This window comes from Anomaloglossus baeobatrachus, chromosome 2 (genome assembly GCF_048569485.1).
Source record: "Anomaloglossus baeobatrachus isolate aAnoBae1 chromosome 2, aAnoBae1.hap1, whole genome shotgun sequence".
Lineage (NCBI taxonomy): Eukaryota > Metazoa > Chordata > Amphibia > Anura > Aromobatidae > Anomaloglossus > Anomaloglossus baeobatrachus.
Window position 1 is genome coordinate 27,095,998 of NC_134354.1, and position 27,613 is coordinate 27,123,610.

At 43.4% G+C, this 27,613-nt stretch overlaps 1 protein-coding gene across 1 annotated transcript in view; it reads right to left on the reverse strand.

Annotated features, from left to right (window-relative positions):
* Positions 1 to 14,415, reverse strand: part of TMPRSS3 (transmembrane serine protease 3) — a 78,351-nt gene extending 63,936 nt beyond the window's left edge. The window contains exons 1-6 of the mRNA XM_075333290.1: positions 14,331 to 14,415; positions 9,948 to 10,064; positions 9,066 to 9,189; positions 6,107 to 6,235; positions 4,914 to 4,957; positions 227 to 398 (exon numbers count right to left, since the gene is read on the reverse strand). Coding sequence (XP_075189405.1) covers positions 227 to 398; positions 4,914 to 4,957; positions 6,107 to 6,235; positions 9,066 to 9,189; positions 9,948 to 10,064; positions 14,331 to 14,400 — 656 coding nt within the window. The 5' untranslated portion in view covers positions 14,401 to 14,415. The remainder of the gene's footprint in view (positions 1 to 226; positions 399 to 4,913; positions 4,958 to 6,106; positions 6,236 to 9,065; positions 9,190 to 9,947; positions 10,065 to 14,330) is intronic.
* Positions 14,416 to 27,613: the final 13,198 nt, after the last annotated feature.

Below are 27,613 nucleotides of genomic sequence, written 5' to 3' on the forward strand. Positions count from 1 at the left end.
CGCCATAATAAATATGGAACACCAGGGGGACACTATAACCAGTATGAAACTCCAGGGGGGCGCCAAAATAAATGTGTAATATCAGGGAACATCATAACAAAAAGGTAACTTCACGGGGAGTCATCACAAATATGTAACACTAGGGGGCGCCATCTTTTGTTATTAGACTACCCCTTTAAATCACTGGGTCAGTGACGTAGGTGACTAGACTCTGTATAGCACTTACTCGTAGACGCAGTGCGCAGCTGTAACGATCCATTTGGGACTGATGAGGGAGCCACCGCACAGGTGAATGCCCTGGAAGGTCAGACTGGCTTGCCACGGCCACTGTCCCTCTGCAGAAATGTTCCCTCCCACAATGCGGGTGGATGAGGAATAACTGGGCCGATTTCCACAAACTGCAAGTAAATAGAGGGATTAGTGACATGATGAGACGGTAGTGCGAAGCATGCATGCAACCGGGCAGGTAGAGATGATCCTCCCATCCTCTGACACTATATACTGCGCAAACTGAAAGGACCTTTTACATGAGATGATGAAAACTATATAGAATTAATTGTTCTGCAGGGTCAGCGTTGGGGGGGTGGAGCATGCTGGGCAATTTCCCAGTGCCCCCATCCCTTTAAGGGCCACTATCATTTACAAACTCCACTGATAATACAGTACCGGTGCTATCAGTGAAACTTCTGTTTTTAAAAGCGTCGAAGGACCTTTGGTGACATCATGATAATGTGATCATGATATGACCAAAGGTCCTGTACTCTGCGGGAGTCTAGAAATGCTGAACAGCAGTGGGCAGGCTGGTAATCCCTTTGTAGTGTGTGTGTGTGTGTGTGCTCGGCATATACAGTCATATGAAAAAGTTTGTGCACCCCTATTAATGTTAACCTTTTTTCTTTATAACAATTTGGGTTTTTGCAACTATTTCAGTTTCATATATCTAATAACTGATGGACTGAGTAATATTTCTGGATTGAAATGAGGTTTATTGTACTAACAGAAAATGTGCAATCCGCATTTAAACAAAATTTGACCGGTGCAATAGTATGGGCACCTCAACATAAAAGTGACATTAATATTTTGTAGATCCTCCTTTTGCAGAAATCACAGCCTCTAGTCGCTTCCTGTAGCTTTTAATGAGTTCCTGGATCCTGGATGAAGGTAGATTTGACCATTCCTGTTTACAAAACAATTCCAGTTCAGTTAAGTTTGATGGTCGCCGAGCATGGACAGCCGCTTCAAATTATCCCACAGATGTTCAATGATATTCAGGTCTGGGGACTGGGATGGCCATTCCAGAACATTGTAATTGTTGCTCTGCATGAATGCCTGAGTAGATTTGGAGCAGTGTTTTGGATCATTGTCTTGCTGAAATATCCATCCCCTGCGTAACTTCAACTTCGTCACTGATTCTTGCACATTATTGTCAAGAATCTGCTGATGCTGAGTTGAATCCATGCGACCCTCAACTTTAACAAGATTCCCGGTGCCGGCATTGGCCACACAGCCCCAAAGCATGATGGAACCTCCACCAAATTTTACTGTGGGTAGCAAGTGCTTTTCTTGGAATGTCATGTTTTTTTGCCTCCATGCATAACGCCTTTTTGTATGACCAAACAACTCAATCTTTGTTTCATCAGTCCACAGGACCTTCTTCCAAAATGTAACTGACTTGTCCAAATGTGCTTTTGCATACCTCAGGCGACTCTGTTTGTGGCGTGCTTGCAGAAACGGCTTCTTTCACATCACTCTCCCATACAGCTTCTCCTTGTGCAACGTGCGCTGTATTGTTGACCGATGCACATTGACACCATCTGCAGCAAGATGATGCTGCAGGTCTTTGGAGGTGGTCTGTGGATTGCCCTTGACTGTTCTCACCATTCTTCTTCTCTTCCTTTCTGATATTTTTCTTGGCCTGCCACTTCTGGGCTTAACAAGAACTGTACCTGTGTTCTTCCATTTCCTTACTATGTTCCTCACAGTGGAAACTGACAGTTTAAATCTCTGAGACAATTTTTTGTACCTTCCCCTGAACAACTATGTTGAATAATCTTTGTTTTCAGATCATTTGAGAGTTGTTTTGAGGAGCCCATGATGCCACTCTTCATAGGAGATTCAAATAGGAGAGCAACTTGCAAGTGGCCACCTTAAATACCTTTTCTCATGATTGGATACACCTGCCTATGAAGTGCAAAGCTCAATGAGGTTACAAAACCAATTTAGTGCTTCAGTAAGTCAGTAAAAAGTAGTTAGGAGTGTTCAAATCAAGAAATTGATAAAGGTGCCCATACTTTTGCACCGGTCAAATTTTGCTTAAATGCGGATTGCACATTTTCTGTTAGTACAATAAACCTCATTTCAATCCAGAAATATTACTCAGTCCATCAGTTATTATATATATGAAACGGAAATAGCAAAAACCCAAATTGTTATAAAGAAAAAAGGTTAACATTAATAGGGGTGCCCAAACTTTTTCATTTGACTGTACTTATGTGTATGTGCTCTCTGTACATATGTGTGTATTTGCTCTTTTTATACATATGTGTATGTGGTATGTGTGCGTGTGTATGTATGTGGACACTCGAATTTAAAAGGCAGGATATGTACAGTGGGGTTAGAAGTTAGTGACGCCACCCACGGTGCGTGGTAAGCTGGAGTACCACTGCTGCTGTTGGGAGCGCCTGGTGGCGGTGGTATGGCAGCAAGGTGTCTAACCCCTCCGTGGGTAGAGGGTTTGCCCCGGGGCCCGGTGATGGTAGTAAAGGGGTGCCATTGGGGAGGAAAGGTTTTTCTGCGTACTCACTCAGTCCAAGAATACTGACACCGACAACTTGTAAACCAGAATTCTGAGCACCGCTGCAGCAAGGAGGGAGCACGCGTGGATCCGTTCTCCTTGGTGTTGCTTGTTGGCCTGTGACCTTTTCCATGGCACCTTCTTCACTATTTGGACCCTGTAATGTGGAACTAGTCGGGTCCTGCTCACCCGTATGGCTAACAGGGTGAGCTTGCTCTCAGGGTTCACGCTTGGGATTTTCTGGACTATGTATTGGGAAAGTCCTATACCCTCGTTGCGCTAGTACCCCAATTTTAGAGCGGGTGGAGGATGAATCTTGAAGACTTCACCCTTGTCAGGTAAATTACCAGGATGCGTGAAGCTACTTCCCGGCCTAGGGTCCACGTACCCCGTCGTGCCCTGGCCCCTGCCCAGAGATGGCTCAAGACCGCCGGCTGCCCTCCTTGGCTGATCCATGCCCCTTGAAACGATCCCCTGCAACCGGGGTTCCAGCTCCTACCAGGCCCAGACCAAAGTCTGCACCTAGTATTTACAGGGAGCCCAGCTCCTGACCTCTCTCAAGTCACCACTCACTCTCCTGCTCCTAACACCTCTGACTCTCCCCTACCAATCCCCCAAGTGGGTGGCCCTATTCCCTTCAGGCCCCCCAATGGTGTGTCTGGTGGGTGTGGTGCAAAGTGTTCCTAGGGTTTTGACTGGCTCTGCTCTTAGCAACACCGAAGGCCAGGGATCCGTAACCAAGGAGGATTTGGATACCGTGCAGAAGGGCAGATTGCACAATAACCTGTGACGACCTGATAGGCCAGGACGTCACACTGCTCTGTGCATACACATGTGGGCTCTGTTTATATAGTTGCCCCGTATATACATGTGTATCTGGTATGTGTGTATGTAAGTGATCTGTGTATATGTGTGAACATATGTGCTGTGTGTATACATCTATGTGTATGTACATGCTCAGTGCATATGTGTGCTCTGTGTATATACTTGCTCTATGAATACATGGATGTGTGTATGTATGTGCTGTGTATATATGTATATGTCTGTCACCTGTGATCTGTACACATGTGTATGTATGTGTATATACTTTATATACTGATATACTGTATATGTAACATACACTGTGTGTTATATGATGTGTTGCATCCACATTTACAAATACTGGCAGCGTTGACAAGCGCTCGTAGGTGTAAACATGTCGGCAATCACCTAACGAATGAGCAGGACTTTACTGAGGGAGTCAATGACGTGACCGATGAGCCTCATGGTAAGACGGGGTCCCACTGGCGAACGCCTCGTGTGTATCTCTCGCGGGTTTCGCGTTGCATCACCCAACACTGACTAACTCTCCTAACAGGAGCGGGTCGGTTCCATAGAGATACATGCAAAAGACCCGCTCCTGTGAGGACAGTGTGTGTGAGGCCGTGCCAGGTGATGCAACGCGAGACTCACGCGAGATACACGCGAGATACACGCGAGACTCACGCGAGATACACGCGAGATACACGCGAGACTCACGCGAGACTCACGCGAGACTCACGCAAGATACACGCGAGGCAATCGCAAGTGGGACACCGGCCTAAGTAATATTTTTTTCATCCTATCAATATTACATTCTGGAGTCCGGAGAGATCCCAAAGCATAATAAGGAACTTTCAATCAAATTTCTTTGCCAAATTTGAACTTCGACGGATTCAATCATTCATTTCCATTCAGTCCCCATACAATTTACTATTATGGGCCCAGGTAAAAACAAAGAAAAAGAGATAAGGGTTAAATCTCTAATTTTACAATAATAAGTAATATATTAAATACCTATTTAAACCTCCAAAATAGATTTTAAAAAAAAATCATTTTCATTAAAGCCACCAAACTATTTTTTTCTTTACAAAAATCTGATTATTAATCAGTATGTGATGAAAAAATATGACAGTGTCAATAAAGCTAATTGAAACTTTATTGACAAAGTACAAATCCTGACAAAAATCACAGCATGCCTCTCACCATCTCTGCCTGCATTGGTAAACAGATTGTTTTTAATCAGTGACGTAATTATCAAGCAGCTCATCTGCATTTCAAAATATCTCCTACGCCCCTCGCGCCAATACGTAATACTCACCCACACACTTTATTGTGGTGACGTTTCCCGAGGAGCAGAATTCTCTAAAAAGGAAAAAAAAAAAGGGAAAAAGAGGGGAAAGGGGGTGAATGTTGATGTATTTTAATTTATAAACTATTTTGGTCCACATTTACGAAAAATTTAGTACCTCGGGCCAAATTTATTGAAAGTGCCCAATAAATAAGTTTTGGTTGGTCTTAAAGTCAGAAAGTGAAATCTACGTGTTCTAGTTCCCGTTTGTTTAAAAAATTTGCAACATTTTCTGTCTTTTTAGGGAGGTGGTTTTCATTCCTGTAAAAAAAAATGGCTCGTAAGTGTATTCCACGCTTCTGCTATTCCACAGTTTATTTCCCGTCCTTCAGCTGCATTGATATTGGAACGTACTCATTTGGAGTACAGATGATGGCAGTGATGGAGTGATGGGTCAGCGTCTGTTTCCTCTTCTGAGTCTTGTGCTCATTACAACAATATCGTGCAGCAGTTTCTCCCCAGAGTTAGTGAGACACAGCTGCTGATCTGATCGATCACTGCCATCATCTGTACTCCAATTCTGATATCAATGCAGCTGAAGGCAAATAGACTGGGGAAAAGCCGGGGTTTTCTATGCCGGACAAAAGTTTAGTTACTCTTTAAAGTTATTGGTCCCTCCTTCCTACTGGTGCTCCACTACCACTTTGTTCAACTTTGTGTAAGCTAGGAGCAAAAATGGAAAATTTTGCCCATTTTTTCATTATTCCAAGGCTTTTATGAAATTTGTCACATTTTGTGACGTTGTTCACTTTAAAAAATTGCTTGGTGAATGGTGGCTGGTGTATTAAATGATATAAAACATTGATATTTACAAAAAAAACTACCAAAATTGCGTTCAAATACAATAGTAAATGTCTGCAATTGTATTTTTCCACACTGGACAATTCTTAGTTATTAGGAAGGTTTTTGAAAATTGGAAAATCGGTTGTAATTTGTGGACAAACCTGTGAGAAAGCGTTAAATTACTCTGCAGCTCCCCCACAGGAGAAATAAAGTATTACACAATGTCCATTCACATCAATGACTGCCTGTATATGAGGGACAGGACTGCTCTTCCAGAGGCAGAGATGCTCTATATAACAGACATTCTTTCCTCCCTCCGCCGTGGTGTTACCACCAATATTCGTGGTACCTCGCGCTGTGGGATGGCCACCAGTACTTACTGTCCCTGTATTATCTGCTGGATCAGAGTTTCCCGCATGTCAGGATTTGAAGATTTAGTTATAGACACAAATTCTCGTCTAAATTGTTCTTCCACAGCGGTCACTGGCACCGAACCGGTGCTCACGAAACTGCAAAGTAAAGGTTGAACTCATATGAAAATTCTGCAAAAAAAAAAAAATACAATGCTAAAACAGTAAAAAAAAAACCCAAAAAAAACAAAATTGCCCGAATTTCTAGCCAAAATGTAATATGTCTGGTAAGTCTCCTCAACATTCCTGAATAAACTGACAACTGGGTTTTAGCTGCTCTTTTTCTTATACTTGTTGCTCTTCTGTTATTACTCCTAAAACATACTGAATAAATTGATAACTGGGTTTTATCTTTTTTTCAAAACTTTTTGTTCTTTTGTTAGTACATCAAGAATTTTTTCAATTAATTGACAACTAGGTTTAATCTCTCTTTTTCTTATACTTATTGCTTTTCTGTTATTACTCCTAAAATTTTCTGAATAAATTGCTGAATGGGTTTTATATTTTTTTTTCTTATAACTTGGTGGTCTTATTACTCCTAAAACATACTGAATAAATTGATAACTGGGTTTTTTTCTTTTTTTCTTATAACTTATTCTTCTGTTATTACTCCTAAATTTTTTTGACTAGATTGACAACTGTATTTTTTTTTATAACTTGTTGCACTTCTGTTATTACTCCTAAATATTATTTCTGAATAAATTTAACAACTAGGTTTTATTTATTTTTTTTAGAACTTTTTGTTCTTTTGTTAGTGCGTCTAGAAATTTCTGACTAAATTGACAACTAGGTTAAATCTTTCTTTCTCTGATACTTTTTGCCCTTCTGGTATTGCTCCTAAAATTTTCAAAATGTATTGACAACTGGATTTTACTTTTCTTATCTTATAACTTGTTGCTCTTCTGTTATTAATCCTAGAATATTCTGAATAAATTGACAACTGAGTTTTAGCTGATTTTTTTTATAACTTGTTGTTCGTCTGTTATTACTCCTACATTTTTTTTTTAATGAATTGACAACTGGGTTTTATCCTTTTTTTTTCTTATAACTTGTTGCTCCTCTGTTATTACTCCTAAAAATTTCTGAATAAATGGACAACTGGGATTTAGCTATTCTTTTCTTCTTATATTCTTCTGTATTTCTGAATGAATAAATTGAGAACTAGGTTTTATCTTTTTTTCTTATACTTTTTGCTCTTCTGTTATTACTCCTAAAAATTTCTGAATTAAGTGACAACTGGGTTTTATGTCTTTTTTTTCTTATGACTTGTTCTTTTTCTGTTATTACTCCTAGATATTTCTGAATAAATTAACCACTGGCTTTTAGCTATTCTTTTTTTTCTTATAACTTGTTGCTTTTCTGTTATTATTCCTAAAAATTTCTGAAGAAATGGACAACTGGGATTTAGCTATTCTTTTCTTCTTATAACTTGTTGCTCTTCTGTTATTACTTCTAAAAATCTCTGGATGAATTAACAACTGGGTCTTATCTTTTCTTCATATAACTTGTTGCTCTTCTGTTATTACTCCTATATAATTCTAAGTAAATTGACAACAGGGTTTTAGCTGGGTTTTTTTCTAATTTGCTGCTCTTCTGTTATTACTCTTAAAAAATTCTAAAATTCTGACTAAATTGACAACTAAGTTCTATCTTATTTTTATATATATATATATATATATATATATATATTTATTTATATATATATATATATATATATATATATATATTTATTTATATATATATATATTTATATATATATATATTTTTTATATATATATATATATATATATATATTTTTTTTTTTATATATATATATATATATATATATATATATATATATATATATTTTTATATATATATATATATATATATATATATATATATATATATATATATAGTGCAATATACTTGTTGCTCTTCTGTTATTATTCCTAATAATTTCTGAATAAATTGACAACTGGGTTTTACCTACAAGAGGTGTGTCCCTAGCACTTTGTCCAATCAGAGCTGACAGACCGAACTGCATAGAGACCCAGCTCTCTCACAAGAGAAATGATGACACCAAGTTGTCAGCTTAGGCTAGTTTCACACTTGCGTTGGACGTGATCCGTAGCATTGCGTTGTGTGACGCATGCAACGGATGCGTTGCATATAGTGGCACAACGGATGCTACGGATCGTACAAAATAACGCAATCCATTATAGGTTTTTTTTCCTTGACTTTACACATCTGGGCATGCGCAGTTGTGTAAAGATGGATGCGCTAACGGAATCCGTCAAAATGACAGATTCTAACGGAATCCGCCACCGTAGGCGTCCATTATAAAAACAACGGACGCCGACGGAATCCTGCAGGTTGCGTTTTTTTGACACTCCGCCAAGTGCAGAAAAACGCTACATGCAGCGTTCCATCCCCCGACGGTCACTGACGGTCAGCGTCAAAACAACTGATGCGCCGCGGGGCGGATGCAATGCAAGACCATCCGTTGCTATCCGTAGCTAATAGAAGTCTATGAGGAATATAACGGTTTCCTGCAACGATTACCATAATTCCTCAAGGCTGCGGATAGCAACGGAAGCCGTCCAACGCAAGTGTGAAAGTAGCCTTAGTTATACATTTTTCAGGAGAAATATCAGAGGGAAACAAGTGATCTATGATGAGGTACAGCTTGTTGATGTACGTTACATACTGTAAATAAACAGGTAATTATTGTTTATTTATTTCATATTCCCAGCTGTTAGACTTTTTTTAATTTTGTGGACAACCCCTTCTAATGTCATGGTAACACCAGAGCAAGTATATTTCCAGTGAGAACATGGAGAAAAGCTCAGAAAGGAAGGCGCGGATTAGTAAGTGTCACGCACTTTTAAGATAGTCTCAAAAATTTTGTAAGAGAAACAAGGGCATACATAACTCGAATCCTCATTACCTTGAAAACCCTAATTGCTTACATGTCAAATTCCCATACAAGCTTTTCCACCCATCAGAACAGACGGTTCTCCAGGATCCGGCGGCGTAGGCCTGAAGAGCGCCATTCCGTCCGCTCAGCCGCACTGCAACATATGATATAAATGCTGTTATCAGCTCATAGCGCAATTGTGCCCATTTTTATCTACCTTATTTACTAATCACCACAAAAAAAATATATGCTTACTGTTTTGTAGTATGGTTGCAGCATTTTAATTATGTCTACGATGATATATGCTATTTTGTAATATTTATTGCAAATTTTTTCAAAGAAAAACATCTCATAGCCAACAGTGCAGCCTGTGGCTCACTATTAGTGTTTCTGTCTCTCTTGCACTTTGCACTTAATAAAAGATTTAATCAAAATTAATTATTAGAACTATGAACTGTCTGAAGTAATGAGGTCTTTTTCCCCAACATTTGGTGTAGGAGAAACTACGCGGGGAAACAATACATCAGTAGGCAGTGAGCCTCAGCGCATAACTTAAAACCCTTTTTGACTGTCTAACTTCTTTTGTTTTGCTTGCTTTTATTTATGATTTACTGTGTTATCGTCAGCTGCAGTGGGAGAAACCTAAATAAGTCTGTGCTTTACTGAGAAGCAGTCAATGGTATAGCCGGAAACTTTTTGTAGCCACTGCAACTCTTGTAACTACTACGTATACTAAGGATGTTGGTATTCAGAATGTTTATTCATACTTGTAATAGTTAAGAGTAAAGCACGTGTAAAAAAATATTAGATCAACCTAATTGTACAATATTTAATAGTGTGTAAAATTACAGCATAAGAAAAATACTAAAAACCCTCATGTGAAAAATCATGAGAAGATCAGACTGACATTACCACATCTGAGTTCATCGTCTCCATCTGGACAGTCGTAGACTCCATCGCAACGTTTAGACTTTAGGATACATTTCGAAGAGGATTGGCAGCGAATCTTCCCGGGACACGTGTAGTGAACTTGAAGAGAAATAAAATACGGTTGTGATGGTGGAATATGGGGGGGTTGTGTGTGGTTTTGTGTGGGTTCGTATTTTGGGCATGGTGCTCTGTCTATTCTGTATTCCTTGTGTGTACATTGTTCTGTTTGCAGGTTTAATCACCCCCTGCTGGGCTTTTGTCACTAAGTCTGGGGAAGGGGACCTGGAATCCACCTAAACTCTCTGTTTTACCTGGAGATTAGTCAGCCTTGGTGGGAACTACAAGAGAAACAGGAAGATTCATCCTCTTGCAGCTACAGGCAGCAATCCAGAGAGCTGTTGAGATACCCCGATTTCCCTGGAAAATGACTTCTGGAGGATTCTGACTGATTTATCCTCTGTGGGAGAAGCTGAGGCTTCCCAGATAGACCTGGGCATTTATTCCCTACTGGACTGTATCCATGTTCCTGGACTATTTTACTTTCTGTGTAGTGGATTATTTTTTTGAACCTTCTGGATGGCATGGGATAAATGTTCTTTGGATTGTCACCCATCTCTCGCTCTGTTGATTGTGTGATATCGGAAAAAAACCCCATGACAATGGTCTTGTCATCTATCATTTTATCTATTGCTGTGTGGCCATAAGCTGCTGTACTCTGCCCTAAAATCTTATGATGAGGGTCTTTTTGTTCAAAATGGCTGCTGTGTAAAAGCATAAGACCTCAACAAGCACAGAACGTTTCCTACATCAACATATCAGCAAGAATAAAATGAACTACAAGTAAGCACAGATACCGGAGAATTTGTATCTGCGCATGCGCTGAAGTCGCACAGTTCATGTTAAATTACTGATGCAGCTAGGGTTCACAGAAGAAATGGTCTGTGACTGTCTTCCATAATTGAGCATCAACATACTGAACTACAAACAGGCACAGAAGAAGGAGATTTCATATCTGTGCATGCGCTGAATGTGCATGCGTAGTCCTGGATTCACATGAAAGTGGCCTGTGTATCACTCGCTGCCGGTAGGGGCAGTGAGCAGAATTAGTGGACCCACTGAATCACAGGGGGGACCTGGAATGGGCTTAACTAAACTCCTACTGTGAGGCGGACAGAAGGTAACACTCCCAGGACAGTGACCGAGATTGTGGCAGCTGAACCCCAGGACAGAAGACAGACTTGGGTACAGACACAGATGCAGACAGGTACAGGTGGGATTATCAAGGCAGACAAGCAGACAGATACGGACAAGTATGGTAGGCATGACAGGGACAGATAGATATGGGAAGGCAGGTACAGAAAACAGACACATGGATAACTGGACAGGAGCTCAGGATCTAACAACTAGCTAGAAGACTGGTAGCCAAACTAACTAAGGACATTGTACAGGCACTTTACCTAATGGGAGGGTGCCTTAAATACATAGAGCTTCTCATCCATAGCCTAAGAGGCATCTCCAGGACATGGAACTCTGTCCATCTAAGAGGAGGGCCGGTGTGTGCATGCACACTCTACACTCATTACCAAGAAGCCTATGCAGCGTGCTTGGGAGAGGGAGGCAGACAAGTATGTGGGAAGCCGTGGAGCTGCAGTGGAGAATGCACCCGGCGGTGACAGTGAATAAGCCGGTAATCCTGCAGGGATGCCGACCTTACAGTCTTCCTGTCATATTTAACAAAGCGATAACACCATGAAGAAAATTAACTACAAGCAAGCACAGATACAAAAGATTTTGTTTCTGAGCATGCGCCAAATGCACACAGCATCTACATAGCCAAGGATGCAGCCAGGGTTTATTCAAGAAGTGGTCTGTCTTCCTTAGTTTAACATCAAATTAACAAAGTATAAGCAGGAACAGAAGCAGAAGATGTTATACCTGTGCATGCGATAAATACACACAGCATCTGTGCAGTCAAGGAAGTCATGAATGCAACCTGGATTCACAGGAGAAGTGGTCCTTTTGCCTTATTTAACATCAACATGACAGTTATTTAACAACATAACATCAAGAATAAAATAAACTACAAGCAAGTACAGATACAGGAGATTTTGTATCTGCGCATGCGCTGAATTCACACAACCACTGGGTACTCATTGATGCAGCTGTGGTTCACGCGAAAAGTTGTCTGTCTTCCTTACTTAATGTCTTAATAACACCAAAAATAAACTTAAGTACAAGTAAGCACTTGTTTTGTATCTGCGCATGCAGCGAATGCACACAGTGTCTACATAGTCATGGGTGCAGCTGGAGTTTACTGAACAAGTGGTCTGTCTTCCTTAATTTAATATTAACAATGCACTATAAGCCTGCAAAGAAGAAGACGATTTTATATTTGTGCATGCGCTGAATACACACAGCATCTGTGCAGTCATGGAAGTCATGAATACAGCCTGGCTTCACATTAGAAGTCATCCATCTGCCTTATTTAATATCAACATCACAGCAAGAATGAACTACAAGTAAGTACTAATATAGGAGTTTTTGTATCTGCGCATGCGCCAAATGCACAGAGCATCTAAATAGTCATTGAAGTCATGAATGCAACTTGGATTCACATTAAAAGTGGCTGTCTGCCTTATTTATCATCAACATGATAGTAAGAACAAAAGGAACTACAAGCAGCACTGATATAGGAGATTTTGTATCTGCGCATGCGCCGAACACATACAGCCTCTGTGTAATTATGGATGCAGCTGGCGTTCACTCGACAAGTTGTCTATCTGCCTTATTTAACATCAACATAACATCAAGAACAAAATGAACTACAAGTAAGTAGTGATGCGGGAGATGTATCTGCGCATGCGCCAAACACATACAGCCTCTGTTGAATCATGGATGCAACTGAAGTTCACTCAACAAGTTGTCTATCTGCCTTATTTAACATCAACATAACAGCAAGAACAAAATGAACTACAAGCAAGCACAAATGCATGAGATGTATCTGCGCATGCGCCAAACACATACAGCCTCTGTTGAATCATGGATGCAACTGAGGGTCACTCAACAAGTTGTCTATCTGCCTTATTTAACATCAACATAACAGCAAGCACAAAATGAACTACAAGTGAGCACAGATGCAGGAGAATTTGCAATCTGTATCTGCGCATGCGCTGAATGCACTCAGCGCCTGCACAGAGATGGATGCAACTAGGGGTCAGACCCCCCTGGAATACTGTGTACAGTTTTGGGTGACCAAATTCAAGAAAGACATTGATATATTAGAGCAAGTCCAGAGAAGAGCAACCAAGATGATAGAAGGTCTGCAAACCATGTCCTGTGAAGACCGGCTAAAAGAACTAGGGAAGTTTAGTTTGAAAAAGAGAATGCTGAGAGGAGACTTAATAGCGGTCTACAAATATCTGAAAGGTAGTCACAGTGCAGAGGGAACTACCCTATTCTCATTAGCACAAGGAAGTACAAGAAGCAATGGGATGAAACGTAAAGGAAGGAGATTCAGATTAGACATTATGAAAACCTTTCTGAAAGTGAGGGCAGTCAGGGAGTGGAACAGGCGACCACGGAAGGTGGTGAGGGCAATCAGGGAGTCGAACAGGCGACAACAGGAGGTGGTGAGCTCTCCATCAATGGAAATCTTCAAGTGGAAACTGGATAAACATATAGCTGGGATGATTTAGGAAAGCCTGCACTCGTAGAGGGTTGGACCCGATGGCCCTTGAGGTCCCTTCCAACTCTACCATTCTATGATTCTATGAGAGGTACAGCTCAGGAGATGTAATCCATGTTGCTTCAATAAGTATCCTACGGGCAGGAAGAGGGCTTGAAGTGAAGTTCTACGTTAGGAATTATGTGTTTTAAGGTTTCTTTAGATAAAGGAACTTCATAGACCTAAATCTAACACAGGTTCATCACGTCCCATGTAAAATCCTGATCGATATACAGTCTATTTTCCGAAATGCCCACTCGACAGGCCGCTGTTGTTTTGGAGTGAACCGAGCAGACTTCAGAGGAGACCCGCAGAAGATTAATGCGTTCTACAATTGCACAGGGACCAGACATTAGACACAGTTAGACAGTGAATTTTCGCTAAGTAGAAGAGTGCATGAAACTCATCCAACATAATGAATGTCTACTGTCCAATTAAGCCATTAATACACTGATAAACAAGCTATCAAGTCATCGGCCATTCATCGCACCGTCAGACAATGAAGGTGAGAAAGGTCAACTTGCTTTGCTTAATGAAAAAAAAGCCGCTAACCGTCTCTATTCTTTCTTTCAAGTGGCTTGTAAAACATTTAATCCTTGACAATTTAATGGAGATGCCACTGAATAATGAATAGCACTCACCAATCAGGCCAGTAGCAATCACCAGGACAATAGCCAGGACAACCAGAAGGATGATAATGAGATATTTCATAGAGATGATGGGAAGGCACTTGGAGGATCCATCATTTTCTCGGTTCTCTGTTAAAAAAAAAGAAATCAGAAAAGTGTACACAAATAATTCAGAGGTTTCTGCATCATATAAAGGCATCGACAAGGACACCACCATGCCAAAACCCAAATTTTTGCATTTCGCTAGTAGAACCTCAACTGAATTGGCACTGAGTAGACCACAAAAGTCCCATTCTTCATCCTTAGACCACTCAAGCAGGTTCAGACTTTCCCAGTTGGATCTCCAGTTTATGACTCTCAAAATAGTTGTCCCACACATGGGTGTAGACCCCCTGCGCCATGGACAAGGCTCACCCTGGAGGGTCATAAGTAAGTGACTACCAGGTTCTTCACTAGAGCCTCTCATGGTGAGGATAGGTGATCCTTCTTGTAGCTGCCAAGTGCCACTCCAGGGGACCTCTTGGTACTGTATCAGCTGACCCCAAAGGGTTAGGGGCACTGGTATGGATTTGGGAGATGGACAGAGCTGGTCCACCGGCCAGAGTTGATCTGGATGCTGGTACCAGTGCAGGCTAGTCAGGTTCTGGTTCCGGGTCATGGAAAAAGCTGGGTTTGGTACAGGTGCAGGCACTAGTTGAACAGCCTGGCATGAGATACAGCCATGGGAAATGAACACAGGATACTGGAAACCGATACTGGGCATCAGCACAGGATACTGGACACAGATGCAGGATGCAGGTCAAGGGTACAGGATAGGATACAAAGATAGGTTACACACAAAGTATTACAGGGTCAGGAACCTTATTAAAAAGGCACTTCCCCAAGGAGGAGGGTGCCCTAAATACCTAATATCTCCAAGCAATAGGCTGGAGTCCTGACCTTTAAGAGGTAGGAGGTACGGTTGCTTTCAGTAGACCTGTGCGCAGGTCCCAGAAGCAGAAGGCAGTGGTAGGGACAGGAGATGTAGTGGAAACAGCATAGCTGGGAAGGTGAGAGCAGTGGAGGAAGTGGAGCAGTGCAGAAATGCCACTGCTAGTGTTACAATAGTCACTGCTTCGTGTCAGGTGTCCTGCAGAAATAGGCTATAGAACAATGGGCAAACCAGAGAAAGGCAAGGGTCCAAACCCTCTTGGTTGGATTGTCATAGCAGAAATGAGTTATAGTACAAAGTTAAGCATAGCCAAAGGCAAGGGCTCAAACTTTTTCAGTTGCATGCCCAGGTCTTGGCTGCCAAAGTAGTTAACAGGGTATAGAAAAGAGGCAAACTAGCCGGTCTCTTATGGTGTTTTACCGCTCATGTGTTGTAGTGATAACTGTGGATTGTAGGTGTCACTGATACTTAAGTTTTGATTGAGTTCCTACACCAGAAAAAGGAATGTGGCTGAGGCCGCATGGTGTGATAGAGGAGTCTGCGCCTCCTGAGCAATGTATGTAGTCACATTGGAGTCCTTTCTGATATACAATTAAAACCAGAAGTTTCCCTCCACTCTCTATAAAGACACATCTGCAGATTTTTCCCTCCACTCTCTATAAAGACACATCTGCGGGTTTTTCCCTCCACTCTCTATAAAGACACATCTGCAGGTTTTTCCCTCCGCTGTCTATAAAGACACATCCGCAGGTTTTTCCCTCCGCTCTCTATAAAGACACATCTGCAGATTTTTCCCTCCACTCTCTATAAAGACACATCTGCAGGTTTTTCCCTCCCACTCTCTATAAAGACACATCTGCAGATTTTTCTCACTATCTGACATGAAATCAGAACAAACATTTCCCGTTTTAGGTCAATTAGGAACCAAAATTATTTATATGTGCCAAATGCCAGAATAATGAGAGAGAATGTTTTAAGCCATTTTTATTACTTTCTGCAACATCAAAAGTTTACTAAGAGAACTATGCCTTTAAACAATATGGGACAGCCTATGTGATGTCATGCCTTTGGAAGCTTCTGATAGGTTTATTGGCAACATCTGAGTTAATTAGAGACACACCTGTGGATGTTTTATAATGCACACCTGAAACACACTGCTTCTTTGTGCAGCATCATGGGAAAGTCAAAATAAATCAGCCAAGATCTCAGGAAGAGGATTGTGGACTTGCACAAGTCTGGTTCATCCTCGGGTGCAATTTCCTGACACCTGAAGATGCCTCGTTCATCTGTACAAACAATTATACACAAGTACAAACAAGATGGGAATGTCCAGCCATCATACCGCTCAGGAAGGAGACGGTTCTGTGTACCAGAGATGAACGTGCTTTGGTCAGACATGTGCAGATCAACCCAAGGACAAAAGCAAAAGACATTGTGAAGATGCTGGCGGAAGCTGGTAAGATTGTGCCATTATCCACAGTGAAATGAGCACTGTATCAACATGGGCTGAAAGGCCTCTCTGCCAGGAAGAAGACATTACTCCAGAAGAAACATAAAAAAGCCAGAGTAATGTTCTCAAATGCACACAGGAACATAGACCATAATTTTTTAAGACATGCCCTGTGGTCTGACGAAACAAAAATTGAACTGTTTGGCCATAATGACCATTGTTACGTTTGGAAGAAAAAGGGAGAAGCTATGAAGTCTAAGAACATCATCTCAACTGTGAAACAAGGGATGGCAGCATCATGTTGTGGGGTTGTTTTCCTGCAGGAGGGACTGGTGCACTTTAAAAAATAGATGGCATCATGAGGAGAGAAGATTATGTGGCAATACTGAAGAACATGTCAAGACATCAGCCAGGATCTTAAAGCTTGGGTAGAAATGGGTCTTCCAAGTGGACAATGACCCAAAGCTAATGCCAAACTGGTTACACAGTGGCTTAAGAATAACAAAGTCAATGTTTTGGAGTGGCCATCACAAAGCCCTGATCTCAATCCTATTGAAATTTATGGGCAAAGCTGAAAACGTTGGTGCAAGCAGCGACCTCCAAACATGGCTCAGTTACACCAGTTCTGTCAGGAGGAATCGGCCCAACTTCCACCAACTATTGTGAGAAGCTTGTGGAAGCAGATCCAAAACGTTTCCCCCAAGTCACACAGTATAAGGGCAATGCCACCAAATACTAATGACATGGAGGAAACCTCTGACTTTGAAAAAAAGTAATAAAAATGCCTGAAGACATTCTCTCTCTCATTATTCTGGCATTTGGCAAATATAAATAAGTTTGGTTCCTAATTGACCTAAAACGGGAAAGGTTTATTCTGATTTAATTTATAATTACGTCCTCCACTTTTTCCATGGGGTGTGATTATTTTTTCAGTTCACTTAATAATAAATAATAAAATAATAAATAAATAATAAATAATAAATCTGTTACCCTGTAGTTTACATCATGGATGTGTGAGTATATAGTGATTACATGTTGTCTATGGTTATTTTGCCTTGGATCGTGCAGAATCCTCTGTATCGTCAGTGACTGAGGGCTATGCTAAGCGGTAACTATGTTTCCGGGCGCATTTTTCTCCAATAATTAGGAAGGATCGCTGGCAGGACAGATGGGCAGGGATAAAGAAGTCAGCTTTTTTCTTTCCCTCTGGCAAAATTACAAGTTTAAGCAAATGAACATCTGCATATTCAAACCCTCCAGATTACAGGACAATAAAACGCAGCAGCTGGAAAATTAATGGGAAGCGATTTAACCAGAGCGCACAATTCCCCGAACCTAAATAAAAACAAAATCTGTATTTATAGCCGTCAGGTTATCTCACAGGAAAAGGGGAAGGAGAACTTCTTCAACTCAGCTGTTTTTGCTGAAAGTCATAAAAAGTTGTAGATTCCAACCAGGTGTAAACTGCAGATTCCTATATGGAAGAAATACAACTATGGCAGATAATTGAGGGCAAACATAGAGGAAAACCCCATGCCCAAAAAACACCTCTGCAACATTAGTCACTCCCTGCATACAGAGATATAATATAAGATTCTGTCTGCAGCCACCACTAGGGGGAGCTCCCTGTATACAGAGATATAATATAAGATTCTGTCTGCAGCCACCACTAGGGGGAGCTTCCTGTATACAGAGATACATGATAAGATCCTGTCTGCAGTCACCACTAGGGGTAGCTCCCTGTATACAGAGATACATGATAAGATCCTGTGTGCAGCCACCACTAGGGGGAGCTCCCTGTATACAGAGATACATGATAAGATCCTATCTGCAGTCACCACTACGGGGAGCTCCCTGTATACAGAGATACATGATAAGGTTCTGTCTGCAGCCACCACTGGGGGGAGCTCCCTGTATACAGAGATACATGATAAGATCCTGTCTGCAGCCACCACTAGGGGGAGCTCCCTGTATACAGAGAGACATGATAAGATCCTGTCTGCAGCCACCACTAGGGGGAGCTCCCTGTATACAGAGAGACATGATAAGATCCTGTCTGCAGCCACCACTAGGGGGAGCTCCCTGTATACAGAGATATAATATAAGATTCTGTCTGCAGCCACCACTAGGGGGAGCTCCCTGTATACAGAGATATAATATAAGATTCTGTCTGCAGCCACCACTAGGGGGAGCTTCCTGTATACAGAGATACATGATAAGATCCTGTCTGCAGTCACCACTAGGGGTAGCTCCCTGTATACAGAGATACATGATAAGATCCTGTGTGCAGCCACCACTAGGGGGAGCTCCCTGTATACAGAGATACATGATAAGATCCTATCTGCAGTCACCACTACGGGGAGCTCCCTGTATACAGAGATACATGATAAGGTTCTGTCTGCAGCCACCACTGGGGGGAGCTCCCTGTATACAGAGATACATGATAAGATCCTGTCTGCAGCCACCACTAGGGGGAGCTCCCTGTATACAGAGAGACATGATAAGATCCTGTCTGCAGCCACCACTAGGGGGAGCTCCCTGTATACAGAGAGACATGATAAGATCCTGTCTGCAGCCACCACTAGGGGGAGCTCCCTGTATACAGAGATATAATATAAGATTCTGTCTGCAGCCACCACTAGGGGGAGCTCCCTGTATACAGAGATACATGATAAGATCCTGTCTGCAGCCACCACTAGGGGGAGCTCCCTGTATACAGAGATATAATATAAGATTCTGTCTGCAGCCACCACTAGGGGGAACTTCCTGTATACAGAGATACATGATAAGATTCTGTCTGCAGCCACCACTAGGGGCAGCTCCCTGTATACAGAGATACATGATAAGATTCTGTCTGTGGCCACCACTAGGGGGAGCTCCCTGTATGCAGAGATACATGATAAGATTCTGTCTACAGCCACCACTAGGGGGTGCTCCCTGTATACAGAGATATAAAATAAGATTCTGTCTACAGCCACCACTAGGGGGAGCTCCCTGTATACAGAGATATAAAATAAGATCCTGCCCACAGCCACCACTAGGGGGAGCTCCCTGTATACAGAGATACATGATAAGATCCTGTCTGCAGCCACCACTAGGGGGAGCTCCCTGTATACAGAGATACATGATAAGATCCTGTCTGCAGCCACCACTAGGGGGAGCTCCCTTTAAACAGAGATACATGATAAGATCCTGTCTGCAGCCACCACTAGGGGGAGCTCCCTGTATACAGAGATACATGATAAGATCCTGTCTGCAGCCACCACTAGGGGGAGCTCCCTGTATACAGAGAAACATGATAAGATCCTGTCTACAGCCACCACTAGGGGGAGCTCCCTGTATACAGAGATACATGATAAGATCCTGTCTGCAGCCACCACTAGGGGGAGCTCCCTGTATACAGAGATACATGATAAGATCCTGTCTGCAGCCACCACTAGGGGGAGCTCCCTGTATACAGAGATACATGATAAGATCCTGTCTGCAGTCACCACTAGGGGGAGCTCCCTGTATACAGAGATACATGATAAGATCCTGTCTGCAGCCACCACTAGGGGGAGCTCCCTGTATACAGAGAGACATGATAAGATCCTGTCTGCAGTCACCACTAGGGGGAGCTCCCTGTATACAGAGATACATGATAAGATCCAGTCTGCAGCCACCACTAGGGGGAGCTCCCTGTATACAGAGATACATGATAAGATCCTGTCTGCAGCCACCACTAGGGGGAGCTCCCTGTATACAGAGATATATGATAATATCCTGTCTGCAGCCACCACTAGGGGGAGCTCCCTGTATAAAGAGATACATGATAAGATCCTGTCTGCAGTCACCACTAGGGGGAGCTCCCTGTATATAGAGATACATGATAAGATCCTGTCTGCAGCCACCACTAGGGGGAGCTCCCTGTATACAGAGATACATGATAAGATCCTGTCTGCAGCCACCACTAGGTTCAGCTCCTTGTATACAGAGATACATGATAAGATCCTGTCTGCAGTCACCACTAGGGGGAGCTCCCTGTATACAGAGATACATGATAAGATCCTGTCTGCAGTCACCACTAGGGGGAGCTCCCTGTATACAGAGATACATGATAAGATCCTGTCTGCAGTCACCACTAGGGGGAGCTCCCTGTATAAAGAGATACATGATAAGATCCTGTCTGCAGTCACCACTAGGGGGAGCTCCCTGTATACAGAGACACATGATAAGATCCTGTCTGCAGTCACCACTAGGGGGAGCCCCCTGTATACAGAGATACATGATAAGATCCTGTCTGCAGTCACCACTAGGGGGAGCTCCCTGTATACAGAGATACATGATAAGATCCTGTCTGCAGTCACCACTAGGGGGAGCCCCCTGGATACAGAGATACACGATAAGATCCTGTCTGCAGTCACCACTAGGGGGAGCTCCCTGTATACAGAGATACATGATAAGATCCTGTCTGCAGCCACCACTAGGGGGAGCTCCCTATATACAGAGATACATGATAAGATCCTGTCTGCAGTCACCACTAGGGGGAGCTCCCTGTATACAAAAATTAAAAGCAAAAAAGCTAGTCCTTAATCATACGACTTATGATTAAGGACTAGTTTTCTTGCTTTTAATTTTATGGAGTCCGAAACGCGTTAAGTGCTATGTATTACTTTTTTTTCATCATGGTCTTCATAAATTTTTAACTATGCATTAATAAAGAAAAACTTTTATTTTTAACATATTTGGAATCGGTGCTGGGTCCATTTTCCCTTCTCCGAGTGTTGTCTGCCGGCTGGCTTGGACTTGCCAGCGGACCACGTGCATCCCAAGGATTTTTTTGCGGCTCCGGGTGCCAGGTGAGCTGAAAACTTTTTCCTTTCTACACCAATTGTATGCTCTTATTACGATCATGGTATATGTAAATGGAGCCCTCAAACAGATGCCATGCATGGGATCCGTCACTGATAGGGTCCCACTGTCAACTAATATATACCACGTAGCATTTATTTGTTTATCGACTACCACTGTATTGCATAGCATAGTCTGCTACACTAGTCAATAACCTTTTTTGTGGTTTTGGCTTAATATAGCCAGAAGATGTGGTATGATCAGACCATGTCCTGTATGGTCAGACACAGCCATTACACAGTACACAGCAGGGGCACATATATAAGATTATCTCAGCACAGGAACATTTTTCTTAAACACATCCAATTGTGGAAATTATTATTATTCCAAGATGTGTTGATTAAAAATGTCTTCATGGGAAATCCACTTTAATTATGCCAAGCTACTTGTACCAGAAAATTATATCTGCTGTAGAAGGGACTGCCTCTCATGCTACAGACTTGTTTTAAGTCCCTCCCACTGAAGGTGTTGCTGTACCGCCCCGCGCTCGGCCACAGCCGAGCCGCTCGGATCCGGGCTCGTTTGGTGGGTGGCTCGAGCGCCTCCGGACCCGGGGGTCACGTGGCTCTGCAAGGGATTGCTGGCGATCTCGATGGGGTTGGTAGGTAGGTGTATGGCCGGAGCTGTGTTTTGAGTTCGTGACGCCACCCACGGGATGTGATGAAGGTGTAGACACCACCGCTGCAGTTACGGGGCACCCGGGGGAGATGGTCATGCAGCAAGATGTTAACCCCTCCGTGGGTAGGGATGGTGGCCCTGGGACCCTTTGGGAAGTGTGTAGTGGCTGGGCAGTGCAGGGCAGTGCGCGGCCGGATGGCACTGTTGTACTCACAATTATTGATACACACAAGTCTTTGGTAAACCAAATTGGTGGTGGTTGGTGCCCGCAGCCGGCTGCGTCTTGTCCCCCACCCGGGTTGGTGGTCCTGGTCTTTCTCCTGCACCTCTTTATGTTGTGTTGACTGCCTATGCCTCAGCAATGGGAGTCCACTCCCCGACTATATTTGTGCCGGAGGAGTCCGTTTGCCCGCAGGCGCTGGCCCGTGGGATCTCTCTGCCTGTGCGGTAGCTTTCTATCCCCCTCGGTGGGCTGTTGCCGTCTTTCAGGTCTTAGGACGGGAAAGGACTTAAGGTCCAGACCTCAATCAGTGAATTCGACATGGTCCAGTGGCTTCTGGGCCTTGTTCTGGGTCTGAGTACTCCCTTGGGGCTCCGGTTTCCAGTCGGTTCCCCGGTTCGGTACCGGCGGGCCACTACCCTGTCCCGGTCCCTTACGGTTCCACCTGGCCGTCTTCCCGGCTCCTGCAGGCCAGGCCACTGCCTGCCTCCTAGCCTATGTACCAGGGCTACGACCCTGGCACCTGTCAGTTTTCCGCTGCAGACCTGGGCACAGGTCTGCTGCACTCTACTCCTGTCACTGACACTCAACTCTATGCTCCCCATGGGGAACTGAACACTGTTTTCCTGCCTCAGGCCCTCTGGACTCCTCGGTGGGCGTGGCCAACCACCTGGCTCCGCCCCCTGGTGTGACCATCAAGGTCTGAAGGGGGTGACTAGGTTTTGTGTGGTTGGCTGTTGTTACCTTATTAGGGGGACGGGTGTTATGCAGGGGCCTACCTGTGACTACCTGGCTAGTCCAGGGCATCACATTGCCTACGGGACATAATTTGGTATAGTATTCCGGTTATTAGTGCTTTTCTATGTCTTTTCAACCTAAGTTATAGTGTTCTGAGACCCCAAACCCAGTTTCTTCCATCTATAATGTTACAAAAGTTTTACATTTTTCACAGAGATGACCTTTGTTGATTGCGTTTGCAAATCTCACTGTATTTTTACGACATTCTTGACCTAAAAATGGGGCTCTGGAAAATTCCTAGAGCTGTCTATTGAACCCACAAAGAAAGAGAGCTGTCATCCAAAGACAGGGCGATCCACTCAAAGAAGCACAGAACCAATAAACCAATGTTTAAATAAAACAAGATTCTAAAGGATTTGACCTCCTTCTGATCAGGTCCATCTTTACCTGGTGGTCTACTGAAGCCACAATCCCTCAGTTAAGAGGGTCGGTGCCTAGAAATCTTTAGGTTAACTGCACACAGGAGAGAGGGGGGAGGCACCTGCTGCAGGAGGTGCAGGAGGAGGTGCAGGACTGAGCTCCTGAGATTTCTTTATGTATTTCTAAGTTTTGATTGTAATAAGCAACAAAACATAATCAGAAAAAATATTGGTACAAATAATTGGTAAAGTATAGGGAGGAGTCAGAACTAAAATGCTCGAGTGCTCGATACTCGAATCAAGAAGGTCAGATGGTTGAACGGGTTCGATTCAAGTGACAAATATAATGAAAGTCAATGGGATAATAAACATTTTTCCAAAAGGGAACAGGATGGCTGGCGGGGCAGGAAAATCGCTGAAACGGATGTAAACAGCGTTCAAATAGAATGGGAACAGCATGGGGAAGATGCTTGGATGCATCTATGACTCGCAGGTCACTAATGGAACTAAATAAATAAATAATTAATAAAAAAAAATGGCATTGGATCCCCCTTATTTTTTTATAGCCATCCAAGGTAAAACAGACAGCTGTGGGATGGTATTATCAGACTGGGAAGATCCATGGTTATTGGGCCCTTCCCAGCCTAAAAATAGCAGCCTACAGCCACCCCAGACATGCAACCATTAGGCTAAGGACACACATCCGGCTCTTCTCCCATTTGTCGGATCCGGCGCGCTCCCGTACAGTGTATACAGTACAGTGGCTGCGCGACAAGCTCTGGTCACGTGCTGTCATGTGACCGGAGCATGTGACCAGGAAGTTGCAGCGCAGCCACTGTACTGTATACACTGTACGGGAGCTCGCCGGATCCGACAAATGGGAGAAAAGCCGGATGTGTGTCCTTAGCCTTAGATGATCCAATTCTGGTGCTACGCCTTGGTTCTTCCTAATTGCCCTAGATCAGTGGCAATCGGAGTAATATTTTTAGGGTTGATGGCAGATGTGTAATGTCAGCTGGCATCAAGACCTGGGGTTAGTAATAGAGTGGCGTCTATCACTCACCCCCTTTACTAACCCAGTACGAATAAAGATAATAAAACAAACACAAAAATATTGTATTTTAAAAAACAGTCCCTGACTCTTCCCCTCGTTCAACAATTTATTATTAAAAAAAATCCTCGAAGCTCTGACTTGTTGAGTCAATTGTGTTCAAATTATGTCCACCGATTCTGTAGCACAACCTCTCGAGCCTTGTTCTGAGAACAGGGCTTCATATGTCACTCCCAGTCAGGCTGAGTTCTGCAATACCGGAGACTGTGATACGTACAGCCTAACTGGGAGTGACCTATGAGGGGTCATTCTCAGAACGAGGCTCCAAGATTGGGCTACTGAATCGGTGGATGTTGTGTGAACGACATGAACTATGTCAGACTTGCGGGGATTTTTTTTAAAATAATAAATTGGTGACCGAAGGACAGTATCTTATTTTTACTTCTTTACTCTCTTTTTATACTTTTCAGGGTCATATTTGTGGACTATTTAGGATGTCCATGGCTTTTTTTTTATTTTTTAATAAATTGGTGAACCAGGGCAAGTATCTGTGAGTGTTTTTTAAAAAATAATATTTTTGTGCGTGTTTTATTATCTCTATGCTTACTAGGTTAGTAATGGGGGTGTCTGATAGACGTCTCTCCATTACTAACACCAGGGCTTGATGCCAGCTGTCATTACACAGCTGACATCAACCCCAAAAAATATTACAACGATTGCCACCTCACCAGAGATATTGGGAAGAGCTGGGCAAAGCATCAGAATTGGGGTATCTAATGTGAGTGCCACTTCTGAGGCAGCTGCGGACAAATATTTTTAGGCTGGGAAGGGGGAAAATAACCGTGGACCTCCCCAGCCTGATAATACCAGCCCCCAGCTGTCTTCTTTATCTTGGCTGGATATTAGAACTAGTGGGACCGCACATCAACTTTTTAAATTATTTTTTTATTAGGTTAAACCATGGTAAACACCCCTTAGTGCCACATAAAAGGCACTATATGGTGCAAGTGTACAAACCCTAAAAAATAACCTAAGCTCTCCTTCTTACATCAACTCTCTCTAAACTACAGTGTGCCGAGCATCATGCCCCGGGTCTTATATAGACCCAATGATGTGATGTGGCTGGCCAATCACAGTGGTGCCAGTAGCCAACATGGCTACAGCATTGCCGTGTATGGCAGGCAATCCTTGCATGTTGATTGGCTGCCTATCAGCCGCTAAATATGCGGGGTGGGAATTAAAGTATGGCGCTCGAGTAGCCCGATGCTTGATCGAGTATGGAGGACTGTTGAACAAGTTTGCTCATCACTAGTAAGGTACCAATTCACATGTCCACTTTTCGGTGTAAACCCCACATGCCTGGATGGTCTCCTCTGACCTTCCTTTATGTTTCATACCAGGTATTTAATCTGTAATGTCATGGCACAAGCTGATGACTCGGTCCCTTTTTACTCCTTTTTTTCTATCCTTGATGATGAACTGTTGGTTCCATGGACTCCTGACACGCAATGGCTATTGTTACCTGCTGTTCCAGCCATTTTCTGTACCCAAGGCACTACGTTTATTAGTTTTATTCTGACGAGGTCAGGACCATGTCTTACCCGATTTGTTTTCTCCAGGATCCACTTTTGTTTTTGTTAAGAAAAATCTAAAGTAAGAGAAGGCGATATCCACAACCGGCAATTCTTCTTCTGAAACAGACACGATCTCTAGACTACCGGAAGCCGGCGCTTCCTCCGGAGCCTAGAAGAAAGCGGAGAAGTTGGGACACAGGGTTAAAAATCTTAACTAAATTTGTTCCCCCCCCCAAAAAAAAATTATATATTTTATATTTTTATATAGCGGCTATGTATTCCACAATGCTGTAAAGATATTGTGTGGGAAAACCTATTACTCTGGGCCATAAAACAGGATATTATAGAGCCTACAGGCCACTGGTCCAGTCAGAAAATTGCTCCTGGGCACTAGCACTTTGGCTTCAGTTGGTCCACGTGTCATCCATAATGCACATAAACAGCACAAGGATCGAAAGTACTATGTGGCCATTATGCATAAGCAGGGTATTACACCACTTTTAAGGGGTAATATCTATCCCGGGTAAGGAGGGGGTTAACTGCCGGTGCCTTCACAAAACCACATACATAAAACAATAAGGTGCTTTCCCACAGGGGGGTGGACTAGGGCAGACAGGGTGGTTAGCCATCACAAAGCATGGGACTTCCCCAGTCGCTATAACAACCACTGGCGGGTGGCACCACTTGGGGTAGAGGTAGGCGCAACCAACCCACTAGAGCAGACCTTCCTGGGCACAGCTTGGGATAACATCTCGCACTGACGACAGGAGTCAAGTGTTTCTCTTTCTTCATGGGGCCCATGGCTTGGAGCTGGAGGCTCAGCTTGGGTTCCGGATAGTAACCGAGGGACACTTCACTAGAAAGACTTTCACGGGCACAGTCGGTGACCGCCGACTATCCGGGATTGGCTGGAGCCCATCATGGCAGAGATCAGTACTCCGGGGCAGTGCCTAAACTACCAGTGAGTACAAGACCTGGAACCGCAGTCCCTGCCTCTGCCTCTCCTTTACCGACGCCGTCACCCAGCGCTGCGGCGCCAACGGGGACTACCACCACCCCCATCCGTCCTCAGTCAACCTCCTCGGGATAACCCCGCTCCTCCTGTGGGGAGCGACACCATCCTGGTTGTGACCTTCACCATCAACCCCAGAGAGCAGCAGCGGTGGCCCATCCCTGGCCGCGGACCACAGGTGGCATCACGATCTAAAAAGACTTTCCTCACAGTCACTACCACCCCCGTCTTCTGTCCTTCCTCCCGTCCACCGCCTTCCCTCCCTCCTGTACGTCACGGGGTCACAAAACTGGGTCATGCCAGCCCATGACACCGCAGAGGATCTGCTTCCCCACCCCCCGTCTTGGTGACATGTCGGGTGAAAACCCCTCGACCTCAGGGTGTTACACTAA